Source organism: Danio rerio, chromosome 25, assembly GCF_049306965.1.
Source record: "Danio rerio strain Tuebingen ecotype United States chromosome 25, GRCz12tu, whole genome shotgun sequence".
NCBI lineage: Eukaryota > Metazoa > Chordata > Actinopteri > Cypriniformes > Danionidae > Danio > Danio rerio.
This window is the reverse complement of record NC_133200.1, coordinates 30,529,134-30,545,000: the sequence shown is the minus strand read 5'-3', so window position 1 is coordinate 30,545,000 and position 15,867 is coordinate 30,529,134. Positions and strand designations below refer to the sequence as shown.

The 15,867-nt window shown below is 31.2% G+C and overlaps 1 protein-coding gene across 12 annotated transcripts in view; it reads right to left on the bottom strand.

Annotated features, from left to right (window-relative positions):
• cadps2 (Ca++-dependent secretion activator 2) overlaps nucleotides 1-15,867 on the bottom strand; it is a 365,750-nt gene that overhangs the window by 105,672 nt on the left and 244,211 nt on the right. For all 12 annotated transcript variants that reach the window (XM_073943222.1, XM_073943226.1, XM_073943221.1 and 9 more), the window contains exon 13: nucleotides 5,814-6,001. In XM_073943222.1, coding sequence (XP_073799323.1) covers nucleotides 5,814-6,001 — 188 coding nt within the window. The remainder of the gene's footprint in view (nucleotides 1-5,813; nucleotides 6,002-15,867) is intronic.

Sequence of the window (15,867 nt, the reverse complement as noted above, 5' to 3'; positions counted from 1 at the left end):
GACCACATTCTGATCACAAGCAGAGGACACTCTACAGTTTGACAAGTATTGCTGCTGTTGGACAGCATAATGTACTTGTAATGCTTTTTTTAAATGGGTTTTATTAGATTGCAACTTTGTTTATTTATTAGGTTTGTGCCTATTTTAAAATATTTATAATTTTGAAGCATCTAATTTAGTGCATCTGCGGCCATCAGCCTTTCTGAGCAGACCAAAAAAAAGTGACGGTTGACATTCTACCACAATATGGCGACAGAGACCACATAATAAGTTCTTAGGGGAGAAAAACAACATTTTCTCAGCGTAAGTTTTAAATTATTTTAAACTACTAGATGGACAAATTATTAGAAATCAGGCAAGTGACATTCTGAGTGGATCTCTGTCTTTGATATTTTGAAGTGCTGTATTTATCCCACAGAAACTGCTAGTGTTTCCCTTGCTCTGACTTTTTCAGGGTTAATTATTGCAAAAGTCAGGTTGCAACAGAGAAAAACCGAAAAATCTCTGTAGAATAATGACATTTCATGCCGTTCAGCCTTATAATCTTAACATGTGAGCAAAAATCACCTGTTTTCTCATCATTTTAAATATTACACTAGAGAATCATTCAAATACTAGCTCTAAAGTGACGTTTGTGAACTGGCAACGGTTTCTGCTAAATAAGTAAATAAGTGGCAGAGCAAAAAGTAGTTCCTCGTACAAAAGGATTTTTAAGACTCTTCAAAGGATGTTTGATTTTATACACAGGATTATGTCATCACACATGTCTTATAATCTCAATATCAAACTCTTAGCCTGTGAGCCTGCAGGCTCGAGCCAACGCATGCCTCCCAAGAGTGCTGGTATACAGTAATATCGCACTTGTGCCATATTGCTCATATATACAGTTGAAGTCAGAATTATAAGCCCCTCTGTTTATTTTTTCCCCAATTACTTTTTAACATGAGAGCGGATTTTTTCGACTCATTTCTAGACATAATAGTTTTAATAACTCATTTCTAATAACTGATTTATTTTATCTTTGCCATAATGACAGTAAATAATACTTTACTAGATATTTATCAAAACACTTTCAAGAATTTTAAAGGCTTAACTAGGTTAATTAGGTTAAAAAGGCAGGTTTGGTAATTAGACAAGTTATTGTATAAGGATGGTTTGTTTTGTAGACTATCGAAAAAAATGTAGCTTTAAGGGCATACTGTGAAAATTTCCTTGCTCTGTTAAACATAATTTGGGAAATATTTAAAAAGGAAAAATAAATCAAAGAGGGGCTAATAATTCTCACTTCAACTGTTTATATAAACAGATAGTCATGAGGACCATGTACTGAAAATGTTTCCAGTTCTACATGCCTGACATACATTTTTTTTAAATACATAATACCTAAAATGGCTGAAAGAACACATATAGACCATTTATTGTCGCAATTGTGTAAATGATCCTAGCAATGTCCCTGTTGAGAACCATGTATTTTTCTCATAACATCTTTAAAAACAAACAAATAAACAAACAAACTCCACAAAAAAACACACATTTGAATTTTTTTTTCTTCTTGGCATATTCAAATATGTGTTGGCTGTGTTTATATATATTTACGATATATTTATAATCACACTGTACACCAAACTGCTGGGTAAAATGTTTTGAATTTAATTTATAGCCCGATTTTAACCCAGTGGTTGGTTTTGTCCATAATTTACCCAATTTGAAAGTGAAAATAATTATTTTAGAACTGTGAAAGTCTTTTTTGATGAACCGTCCATTTTAACTTCGATATAAAATCCATAAAAAAAAGAGTCAATATTCAATAGTGTGCATATTTGCAATTTTTTTTTATTGCTGAGTATTATCCCAGATAGAAATCCCCATAATCACTCTTTCTATGCTGCGCAGCTCAACTGCCATTATTTAAACACAACCCCCTTCAATAAAAAAAAAAGCTACTCATGCCAATTTTCTTCATTTGTAACCGGTGATTAGCTAGAGAGGCTAATCATTACTGTTCCTAATTGACTAAATGAACCATCAAAGAGAGGGAGCACATCCGTGTGTATTTAACGTCTAATAAGTCAATTGATGGGTGATTCGAGGTAAGTGGAAAACCAACAGCTTTCAGTGCGTTGAAAAAAAAACACAAAGGACTTCGCCAGCAAGTGGACAAGAGACACTGCTCATACCCCGAGCTGCTTTTAGTCCTCTCGCAGCTAAAATAAGCCGACTGCAGTCCTTAAGTAATGTCAAACCATCAATAATTTGCACAATCATTTACGGGAAACAAGCATGCTATATGAAATTCTGATCCTCGGAGGCTTATGAAAGAAAAAAATTATTAAAAGCAGCACAAATGGAGTCCGTAATTACGCTTTAATTGCTTTGCGTTTTGAGATAATGGGGAGCCATTAATTAATTTGCCAAGCAGACGCTCTCAGTCTTTCTTTGAGTAATGTTGGAACATGGCAGCCGCGCTGAGCACATCCCGCGTGATTAAAGAATTTCTTCTGTCTTGTCGTTGCTTTTGTATTCCTGTCCATTATGTGTGGATAAAAGCCATTCTGAAGTGTTTTTTTTTTTTTTTGTATGATCTCTCAAACATGTGGGACTTTGCGTTTGTCCAACACAAATAAAATCCTTGATTTCAAACACTTAACATGTGAGAATTCAAAATGCACAACCTCAAGGGAAAGCAAATGTTCCTCGCTGTCAGAAAGAGCTGTGGTGGCATTGTTAAAAGGGCTGGCTTTAGGAAAATGATCATTCTCTCTGAAAGTAATCAGCTGTTTAGGTTTTTTTTTTCTCATAATAACATAAATTATGAAATGTCAACCTAATAAAATGTACATACTCATTTATAAATTATATACTATTTAAAATCACAACTGAAATGTTGTTTCTCTGGATTGGATATCAACAGAAAATACAAGTAAAAATTTATATGTGTTTTATTATAAACTACTATGGTGTTTAACATTTATAATTAGAACATTATTATTTAAAGCATTTTCTTGCTGCAAATGTCAATAGGTCAGTATAAAGTATTCGTCTTTCAGACCTTAACTACATGTACTGGGGTAAAAGCATGTACAGTATATTCAAATATAGTTATGTAAAATGTTTATATAAACATATTCTTCCCTCATTTTTCCTTATAAACATTTTAATAATACTTTCAAATGTTCCTCGCTGTCAGAAAGAGCTGCGGTGACACTATTAAAAGGGCTGGCTTTAGGAAAATGATCATTCTCTCTGAAAGTAATCAGCTGTTTAGGGTTTTTTCTCTCATAATAACAGAATTTATAAAATGTCAACCTAATAAAATGTACATACTCATTTATAAATGATATACTATTTAAAATCACAACTGAAATATTGTTTCTTTATATAAACATATTCTTTCGTCATTTTTCATTATTCATATATTTGGATAATACTTTTAAATGTTCCTCGCTGTCAGAAAGAGCTGTCGTGGCACTGTTAAAAGAGCTGGCTTTAGGAGAATGATCATTCTCTCTGAAAGTAATCAGCTGCTTTTTTTTTTTTTGTCTCATAATAACAGATATTTTGAAATGTCAACCTATTACAATGTATATACTTTTTTATAAATAATATACTATTTAAAATCTCAATATTTTACCCAAAAATTCCAAATCACAGTATTTGCTTTTAATAAAACTACATAGTACTCTTCCCAATTGAATTCATTCATTCATTCATTTTCTTGTCGGCTTAGTCCCTTTATTAATCTGGGGTCGCCACAGCGGAATGAACCGCCAACTTATCCAGCACATTTTTACGCAGCGGATGCCCTTCCAGCCACAATCCATCTCTGGGAAACATCCACAAACACTCATTCACAAACACTCATACACTACGGACAACTTAGCCAACCCAATTTACCTGTACCGCATGTCTTTGGACTGTGGGGGAAACCGGAGCACCCGAAGGAAACCCACGCGAATGCAGGGAGAACATGCAAACTCCACACAGAAACGCCAACTGCACCGAGGATCGAACCAGCGAACCTTGCTGTGAGGCAACAACAATACCAACTGCGCCACTGCTTTGCCCAACTTCCCAATTAAATATGCTACAATTAAGGCATGGGACAATGATCTGTTTTAAGGTTTACCAAAGTTAAAATACTGGAAAATACTGCTAAATGTTCTGTTATACTAATCCCAAGGTATATGTAATGTTATTTTTTAGATGTATTTTGTATGTGTTGTGAAGAAATCTGTGTTTTTGAAGCTAATGAAGAGAGCAGAAGTCAATGATTTATTTGAACTATTTAGTCTGACATGTTTACTGTTCCAAAATATGATTTAATGTTTTTTAAAATAAGATAAATAGTTTTTTTTTGTACCAGACATTTTGAAATGATCTTATTTTAGAGCAGTAAGAGCAGTTTAGAGCAGTAATCACAACACCATGATACTGTGGTATTTTTATCTAAGGTAATCATACCGTAAGAAACTTATACAGTCCCATGCCTATATACAAATAAATATGTTAACATGTAGGCATCACATAAACATCAATTTGATCTTTCTACTGGACCCTAACAGTTTGCTTTTAAAAAATTGAATTAAATTAAATAAAAAGCTATGAAATAACGGATTTTTCATTGTAAAAAAATGTTTATTTATTGGAAATATGATTAGGATTTTTTATGTTTATAATAGCAGGTTATTAATAAAAAAATGTTTATACAAAAAGTAGGGTTGTACAAATAATCATAATTCTGTTTCGATTTTGGCTTCAAACTATTAAAAAAAATTGATCGAGATAAATGATTATTGCATCAAATACCGCTCTTTTCCAGTTGCACACTTTATTTTTGTTGCTCTGCAAAGTTCAGTTTCTTGTGAAAACTACTGAAAGTATTTACTGTAATGTGACTTTTGCAGCAAGCGATGCGCATCATTCATTGATGTACATTCAAATCATTCATGTTTTTAAAAGCGCAAAAGAGATCGCATGCTGCTGTGTGTATGGGCTCAGCCTCAGAGAGGAGCAGTAACACATATCAAAAGTCATCTTAATGTGACCGGTTTAATGGTCAAATACATGCAAATTTGTTTCAAAATGTGGTGTTTAGTGATTATTCCTATTAACCTTCATTTATGTAATGAACAAACGAGTTGAGAATCAAAAGACACGTGAAAGTAAAACCATAAATTAAAGTGGTAATGCTCTTAAAGTGACAGGGCGCAACATTTCTGACTGTTTTTATCATTATTAATGATAAAAAAAGAAGAAAATTACTCACTGCTCTCGACTGAAGAATTTTTGTAGCTATAATTAAAGTATGTTTTTTTACAGTGAATAATTGTGATTACAATTATGACCAAAATAATTTTGATTAAATGATTTTTTCCATAACCAAGCCACCCTAACAAAAAGTACAAGATTGATCTATATAATCATTAGCTCTTGGATTTGATTAGCAGTCATTCTCATGTGCAGAGCTCAGTAAACAAGTGATACCGCAAAAATAAAAACTGAAAGAAAAAAAAAACTGAAATCCAAAGCACATACAACATTTTCATACTTCAATATCTCAAGTGAGGAGAAATCCACTTTCCTAAGCTAAAAAACATATTTACCCACTCAATATACAGCCTTTATGTAGCTTAGATAAACAGAGCATTGTCAAGGTCAATGGTTCTATTTCCAGGCAATGCATGCATGCATGCATGCATTCATTCATTCATTCATTCATTCATTCATTCATCAATAAATAAATAAATAAATAAATAATGTAACCAAAACTAACTTTTCATGAAAGTAAACTATATTTTAAGATATTGTAATACCTGTTTCCGTGGACGTGTGAGGCACAGAAGGCGTAACTATAATGTAGGAGTGTGGGATCCACCAGGGCGTTGTTATCCGAGAAATCCATCAGGTCTTTCAGGTAGCAGAGGTGACGATGGCAGCCCCGCACTCCATATCTAGCACAGTACTCATCCAAAACAAACACCTGGCCTGGGCTGAACCAACCCTGCAAAAACAAACATGTGTCTCAATCAAACATATACATTAATGCAACATAATATAATATAATATAATATAATATAATATAATATAATATAATATAATATAATATAATATAATATAATATAATATAATATAATATAATATGACAGGACAGGACAGGACAGGACAGGACATGACATGACATGACATAATATAATATAATATATAGTTTGCATTTCCTCCGGGGGCTCCGGTTATCCCCACAAGTCCAAAAGCATGCGCTATAGGTGAATTGGGTAGGCTAAATTGTCTATGGTGTATAAGAATGAGTGTAAATGGATCTGTCATATGCTGGATAAGTTGGTGGGTTCATTTCGCTGAGGCGACCCCAGACTAATAAAGGGACTAAGCCGAAAAGAAAATGAATGAATAATTAATATAATATAATATAATATAATATAATATAATATAATATAATATAATATAATATAATATAATATAATATAATATAATATAATATAATATAATATAATATAATATAATATAATATAATATAATTAGTGCTGGGCGACACAGTGGCTGGTGGTTAGCACAGTCCCCTCACAGCAAGATGGTCGCTGGTTTGATGCCGGTTTCCTCCACAGTCCAAAGACATGAGTTGAATTGAATGAACTAAACTGGCTGTAGTGTATGTGTAAGAATGAGTGTGTATGGGTGTTTTCCAGTACTAAGTTGCACCTGGAAGTTCATCCGCTGCGTAAAAAATCTCATTTTATGTATTAATTATTGTACATAAATAATAAATGAACAATTAAATGGGCTAAAATAATTATTTATTTAAAGACATTACCAGCAAAACATGGAGAAACAGTACATGTACTCTATGTATTTATGTATAAATGTATAAATACACACATGCTGTACATAAAAAAATAAAATATACAAATGTTAAATCTATCTATCTATCTATCTATCTATCTATCTATCTATCTATCTATCTATCTATCTATCTATCTATCTATCTATCTATCTATCTATCTATCTATCTATCTATCTATCTATCTATCTATCTATCTATCTATCTATCTATCTATCTATCTATATAATGTGTTATATATATATATATATATATATATATATATATATATATATATATATATATATATATATATATATATATATATATATATATATATAAGCACAAAAATATTTTTTAATATTATATTTTTTGTTTTAAAAAATCTAACATTATATATATATATATATATATATATATATATATATATATATATATATATATATATATATATATATATATATATTTTTTTTTTTTTTTTTTAACATTTTCCAAATTATGTTTAAAAGAGCAATGACATTTTTCCAGTATGTCTGATTTTTTCTTCTGGAAAAAGTCTTATTTGTTTAAATTCAGCTAGAATAAACGCAGTTTTTAATTTTTTTTAAACCATTTAAAGGGCACAATTATTAGCCCCTTTAAGCTATTTTAGCTTATAATAGTCTACAGAACAAACCATCATTACCTTGCCTAATCACCCTAACCTGCCTAGTTAACCTAATTAACCAAGTTAAGCCTTTAAATGTTACTTTAAGCTGTATAGAAGTGGCTTAAAATTGTTTTCTAAAATATTATTTCATGGCAAAGATGAAATAAATCAGTGCAAGCCAAAATAGGATTATTTTCATGGCTGTATGTATATCAGTGTGTCTGATTTGATCATCACCTCACACATCACATACTCGCTAAAAAACTCCAACAACTTGGAATATAATTTTACTCACATTTACTTAAGACTTATGAATACTCGTGAATATGAACACTCGTGAATATGTCACACATTAAATGCTTAAAACACACACATGATCTGTGTCTGAAGATGTAATACAACAAGTTTCACAATAACAACGAATTAAAAAGTTTTAAAAACACAGATGACCCCAGCAGGACTAAATGTTTAACACTTAATAAAGGCATGAAGCATACAGATGTTCTAAATCTGAGGGCGAAAAACAGCAAGCGCCACAGTAAACAGCGAAGAAAAAGTTTTGAAAATGCTGCTGACTTAGTACTGACCCCTGTGGGACCTCCACAAAGTCACGAGAATCACAGAGCGCACCTAGTTTTTCCTCAGCAACACTGCTACACTAATTGAACATGAAGTGTCTAATTTCAGCACGTCTCTCATTTCACGCCAAGAGACACACACACACACACACACACACACACACACACACACACACACACACACAAAAACAAAACTGCAGCGTGCGAGACAAGCTCTTCCAAAAAATATTGTTAAAAACACCCTGCCTATTTCCAACATTTAAACAAACGAGTGCAAGGTTAAGTGCAAACAATTAATTCATAGGCAGAAAAGTCACACATAATGCGGGCGGGTGGAGATCGCCGCGAGGCTCCTGTTGCATTCATTAGCTCATTCATCCCTCACATAATAACTAAATTAGGCATGAATCTTACAAACTTAATTAAGACGCCTTCTCTAAAGGAACGTTAGCAAATTAACACTTTGAGGGGGCCGCTCGCCCACGACGGTGCGGAGGGCTGCGAATCAGGAGAACTGCGATGTGTCTCAGACGTTCGCAGGAGACTACTAGTCACGAGGGACACCACGCATGCAGTCAAGAAACCGAGACCCTCCGACCTTCAAAGACAGACCGCTTCATTAAAGTCCAACGACGCACGATTGGAACAAAGATGATACACGGTGTATTTTGAGATACGTGCACTTGATAGCTCAGTTTCTCAGTTCACTCATGTGCGTTCTGTCCTTCTCTGTTTCTTCATCAAAAGGTTTGTCTGACCCACGCAAACCTGCTCTATTGGTATTTACATTACTCTAAATGGCGGTTAAGTGCTTACATTGCAGCCAGACGCTTTTCAAGCCATTTAGTATTTACAGATAGTAGATGAATGCGTTACACAAAGAGCATTCAACCTTGCCGTCTCTTCAAATCCAAGTTTCTCACAGTCACATGGAGGTGTTCGAAAAGGACGCGACTTTTAGGGCTTTTGGGAGTTACTCACAAGTTGTCATTATAGATATCTACTAAAGAAAACATCAGTAGAAATTTCTAGCCATTTCTAAAATGTATCATCAAAAGCTGATCTTTTTCTTCAAGAACTCCATGACACATGCATTGTATATCTACAAAAAAATGGATGAAAAATGTAATTGCTCGAAATATTTCTAAAAGAATCTCTATTACACGAATTAACCATGAACTAATGAAGTCAAATGACTAAAAGAGAGCGGTCTTGTAAAACCACTTGAAATAAAAAAAAGATTTTGTAAGTAACAAAAGGAACAAAACCACAAAATATCATATAGTATATGACAATGTGTGGCAAAACAAAGCACAACAAAACAAACTAAAACTTCGCATTGTTTTAGTTTGTTTTGTTGTGCTTTGTTTTGCCACACATTGTCATATACTATATGATATTTTGTGGTTTACAAAACAAAGTAAACAAAGCAAAACACCAAAACAAAAAACAAATCAAGTAATTTGACTGTCATATGGACAATATGCAACATAAAATATTATTTCAAGTAGTTTTACAAAAAAAAACCACTATTTTAGTTATTCGACTTCAGTTATTCATGGATAATTCAGTGCATTAAAGATTCTTCAAGAAATATTTCCGGTAATTACATTTTTCAACCTTTTCTTTGTAGCGCCAAAGTAAACAAAAACAAAACAAACCAAAAAGTAATTTGACTGTCATCTGGACAATATGACAGTCACATAATAGCATAAAATATTATTTCAAGTAGTTTTACAAAACAATATTTTAGTCATTCGACTTCAGTACAGTAGTTCATGGTTAATTCAGTATATTACAGTAATTACATTTTTCAATATTTTTTGTAGTGCTACTTAAAAAAAACAAAACAAAAAAAAAACAAATGAAGTTATGGACAATATGCAACATAAACTATTATTTCAAATATTTTTTTTTACAATAAAACACTATTTTGGTCATTTGACTTCAATAATTTAGGGTTAATTCAGTGTATTAGAGATTCTTCAAGAAACATTTCCAGTAATTACATTTTTCAACCTAAAACAAAACCAAAACAACGTAAAAAAAAAAAAACATAACAAAACAAAACAACGTAAAACAACGTAACAAAACAAAACAAAACAAAGAAAAGCAAAACAAGAAACAAAACAAAACAAAGCAAAGCAAAACAAGAAACAAAACAACAAAGAAAAGAAAAACAAAAAAAACAGTAATTCGTCTGTCATACGGACAATATGCAACATAAACTATTATTTCAAGTTTCTTCAAGATTCTTCAAAAAATATTTCCAAAAATTGCATATGTATGCCATGTGTAGGTCATGTTCATGCAGCAGTGTTGTAGCAATTTATCTTTATATTGGCTGAGCCCTTTCATTTTAGAAATTACAACTGTCAAAATAATGGATGGCCTTCTATGCAACATAAAATATTTTACAAGAAAACACATATTTTTACAAGAAAATTATAGTTATTTGACTTCAGTTGTTCATGGTTAATTCAGTGTATTTGAGTATTGTAAAACAAAACAAAGCAAAGCAAAACAATCAAAACAAAACAAGGCAAAACAAAGTAAAACAGAACACAACAAAGCAAAGCTAATCAAAAAAGCAAAACAAAAAACAAATAGTAATTTAACTGTAATATGGACAATTTGCAACATAAAATGTTGCAAACAAATATTGTAAATATCCTTTAGAATATCTAATAAATTACTAATGACTAATATGCAAACAAATAAAAATAAATTGAACTAAACGGTCCATAAATTTGTCATCATCATGAAAAGACATAATTCCCAGCTTTCACTGACAAAAAATACATAAAACAGCAAATGTGTGTGTTGAAAAACATGTTGGATTGAGTAATAAAATTAACTGATTAAATAAAAAAATACATATTTAGCATTTCTTTGTGTTGAAATGTTGAAATCTGTTGTCTAATTTGAAGACAACAAAAATATATTTTTTATGTTGTTAGGTTACTAATACTAAAATTAATAACAATAGGTGACGCAGTAGGTCGCCTCACAGCAAGAAGGTCACTGGTTTGAGCCTCCGCTGGGTTGTTTGGCGTTTCTGTGTGTAGTTTGCATGTTCGCATGCGTTCGTGTTGGTTTTCTCCGGGTGCTCCGGTTTCCCCCACAGTCTAGAGACCATTGTCCATAATGTATGAGTGTGTATGGATGTTTCCCAGAGATGGGTTGCAGCTGGAAGGGCATATGCTGCGTAAAACATGTTCTGGATATGTTGACGATTCATTCCGCTGTGGCGACCCCGGATTAATAAAGGGACTAAGCCAAAAAGAAAATTAATGAATTAATATTAATAATAATAATAATAATGATAATAATAATAATAATAATAATAATAATAATAATAATAATAATAATAATAATAATAATAATAATAATAAAACCCCTGAAGTGACTCCCAATTTTTTTTTCTGCCGTCTTTCTTCTTTGTCACAGTCTATCTCTTCCCATCTTGGTCAGATCTATTAATATTGCACCATTCAGGGCTGAGGCACGGTGGCCCAGCGCCGAGCCGAGTGCCACAAGATGTTCCACTCTGGCAAACAGATGGCCTGCTCGTGTCTTGGCTCCTACCGCTCAATTAACCGCTAACGACCGACTGAGACGGCAGCAGCATCATTCTAACGAACGCGGCCCAGTCTGGCTCTCCGTGTTCGAGAAAAAAAAAGTCTCACATACTGTACACACAGAGGGAGAGATTGATGACAAAACCTTACTTGTGGACTACAAATCAGTTTAGTTTGTTGGCTTAAATTTTATTATACATTGAGAGTTTACTAAATAGAACTCATGATTTTTTATTTTGTTATTTGCACTAAAAGAGAGACCCTACATAAAAATAAACAAATACATAAATCAATTATTATTTTAATATATCTGAGAGACCAAGATCTTGAAAAAAATTAGCTTGCTAGGTGGTAAAGTCTTCAATGGTTTTATTTCCACCAATAAATGACAGTAATAGGAAGCATTTTATGGCCTATCTCTATATGTCATTATGGCTTGTTAATAAGGCTGAATGTGGAGGAGTGTGTCTTAGGGAGAATATGTCATTATGGGATGAAAAGTGAAGAGGATGTGAGTAATTATATTAAGGTTGAAGCATGACTGGTCATAACTGCTCTTAATTTATGGACATCATCACAGCCTGAAACTTTTAGATTGCAGAAAACCCCCCACACATTTCTGTGAATCACTTCCAAAGATGCACGTGCAGACTAGTGAATTCAGTGTGAACATTCCCAGTAGTTAAGAAAAAAAATCCAAATATTGGTCTTTGAATCACCAACAGCTCACTGAACCTAATCCCTGTATCAAGCGACAGCTGATAAAAAAAAAAAAGAGAAAGAAAAAGAAGTTGTGCTTTACAATAGCACCACATATTGATTTTCCTTAGGGCTACAAGTATTGATTGTTGAGGGCTTTTTTCGTAAAGAGCTTGAAAATCTGAGACTTGAAGACTTTGTTCAGACAGGCAATAACTGCATTTCACTGAACTGCACTTAATCCAAAACTTACAATTCTTGATGATTTTTAGGTATGTTTTAATATTTTTTGCTCAAAACAAAAGAACACAAAAAGAACAAAATAAAACAACACAAAACAATTTTTTTTTAAAGAGCGTAAATAAATATCTTGGGGTTTTGTGGTTTATTTTAATAAGTTTTGCTTCAGAAAACAAAAGAAAAAAAATTAAAGAGATCGAATAAATTCCTTAATAAAGATATAAAATAAATTCCTCCTTGTGGTGTATAGTAATAAATTTCACAAAAAAAAAAAAAAAAAAACACACAAAACTAAATTTTAAAGAGCATAAATACTATAAAAACTAAAGAAAAGAAAAGAAAAAGAAAAGAAAAGAAAGGAAAGCAAAAACAAAAAAAATAAGGCAAAACAAAACAAAAAGCAAAACAAAACAAATCAAATCAAAACAAATAAAATCAAATCAAATCAAATCAAATCAAATCAAACATTTAAAGAGCATAAACAAATATCTTGGGGATTCGTGATTTATTTTATTATGTTTTGCTTAAGAAAAAAGAAAAGAAAATAAGAGAAAAGAAAAACAAATCAGAGTAAATAAATTTGTTATGGTTTTGTCGTTTATTTTAATATGTTTTGACATTTAATTCACTGACGAGAAAAAAAAAAAAAAAAAAAAAAAAAAAAAATATATATATATATATATATATATATATATATATATATATATATATATAAATCTGATCAGGTACAGTAAAATTCCAAACACAATCTGATATAATATACCCTGGATATTCTATATAAATGACTGGAAGTACAATTTGACCTTTTAGACCCCTCAATCTAACCATTTAAAAAGATTTTTTTTTTTTTTCAAATATTTCCAAACTGATGTTTAGCAGAGCAATACAATTTTGTTCACATTATTTCCTATTATATTTTCTTCTACATAAACTCTTTTTTTTTTTTTTTGGATGGAATATTTATATAACAATATAACAAACTACTGCTATGCAATGACTTCCCTAGTAAACCTAACTTGCCTAGTAATCCTATTTAACCCATTTAAGCCTTTACATTGCACTTCATGCTGAAGTATCCATAACAATCTCTCCATTAAATAGCAGTTAAATAAAAATTATAATTCAACAGGACTGCTAATAATTTTGTTTTTAACTGTATATATGATCAGATTAAGGTGTCTAAGAGGTCAGATTGTATTAGTCTTTTTTAGTTACATTAAAAACTAAACAAAGTGCAATATATATATATATATATATATATATATATATATATATATATATATATATATATATATATATATATATATATATATATATATATATATAAAATGAATAAATGAAGTTGATGAAAAACATTTTGTGGGGAAAAAAAACAACTAAAATTAAAAACAATTAAATCCAAATATTTCTATAAATCAAGTGTGTTTGATTAATATACAATTCAAAAGAATTTACAGCAAGGATCAATTAGTTCAGCCTGCATGTGGTGTACTAAAAAATGCTGTTCACCCCTCTGTTCCTTTCCCTGAAAACAGGCCCACTCCCCCACAGATGTCACATCCCAGAAGGCATGGGAAAAGCAGCACATTCAGGTGGCTTTTGTGGCTCTCTTTTTTGCCTGAACACAGAAGTTTGAACAAAGGCTGGGGAGCCTTCACAAAGAGCCAAACACAGACAGAGTCATTCAGAAGCTGAATGGATAACAGAAGGTGCTCACTCGCTGCAGGTACAAAGTGACAATTGGGACGAAAAGCGAGAGGAAGAAAAAAAAAACAAGTGTGGTGTTAACAGTAAATGATATTTGATGCATTTATAACTAGTTTTCAACATTATTCATAAATTTGTCTGTAAAGTGCTTTGTGATGCTACATTTAATGCTCAATATAAAATAATATTTATTATTATGATTATTTTTATTATTTTTTATGTGTGCCGTATGTTTAATTCCAAATTATTGGGTCTCATGTAATTTTTTTTTCTTCAAATATTTCACAATTTTTTCTCAATATTTCCTATAATATTTTTTTTTCTTCTGGGGGGAAATTGTTTTATTACAGCTAGAGTAAAAGGAGATTTAATAAAAAACAAACAAAAAAAACATTTTAAGGTCAATATAATTAGCCCCTTAAGCAATTCTTTTTTTAATTGTCTACAGAACAAACCATCGTTATACAATGATTTGCCTAATTACCCTAAGTTGTCTAATTAACCTAGTTAAGGCCTTAAGTTGTACTTTAAACTGAATGCTACATCTAGAAAAAGATTCTAGTATATTATTATGTACCGTCATCATGGCAAAGATAAAATAAATCAGTCATTAGAAATTAGTTATTAAAACTTATTTAAAAATGTGTTGAAAAATTGGGGTAAAAAAACATATGAGGGGTTAATAATTCAGGAGAGCAAATAAATATGACTTCAACGTCATGCTCAGCATACAGTATAAAAGTACACCTCTCACAAATCTGACTTTTCAATGCATATTTTAAATTTGTGCATATATATTTTTTAAATAAGTTTAAGAGTAAATAAATTCTTTAGGATTTTGAGTTTTTTTTTTAAATGATTTGTAACAAAGCAAAGCAAAGCAAAACAATGAAAAGCAAAGTAAAACACAAAACAAAACAAAAACAAAAATTTAAAGAGCATAAATGAATATTTTGGTTTTGGGGTTTATTTGAATATGTTTTGCTTGAGAAACTAAATTAAATGAAATGGAACTAAACTAAACTTAATTTTAAGTAAATAAATTCCTTAGGATTTTGTGGTGTATTCTGGAGGTTATACAAAATAACTTATGATAAAAGTCCAAAAAGAAAAAAAAAGGGAGGAAAAATTTAGTTTAACTTTTTTGTAGGTTGTTTTTTTTTTTGTTTGTTTTTTTGCAATATTTTGCCTAAATTTAATCGCATTATCTTTTAATTTCTATATATGTTTGGTGACTAAAATATTATTTTTATATATATATATATATATATATATATATATATATATATATATATATATATATATATATATATATATATATATATATATATATATATATATATAAACAGATTTAGAAACTGCACCATTGGCTGCGACCCACATTGTAGTCGATTTTGGACTATTTACCCCCATATACCTCATGACTGTTCCAATTTCATCGCACGCACACAGACATAAACATACTAACCCAGTCCCCAGCATGGGGTCTTTTATTCAAGGCAGTAAATGGAGGGGACGGGATGCAAGCGGATGGTTTTCCTATTTGGGTTGTATTGATTGGAAGTGTTTATCCCTGCCTTA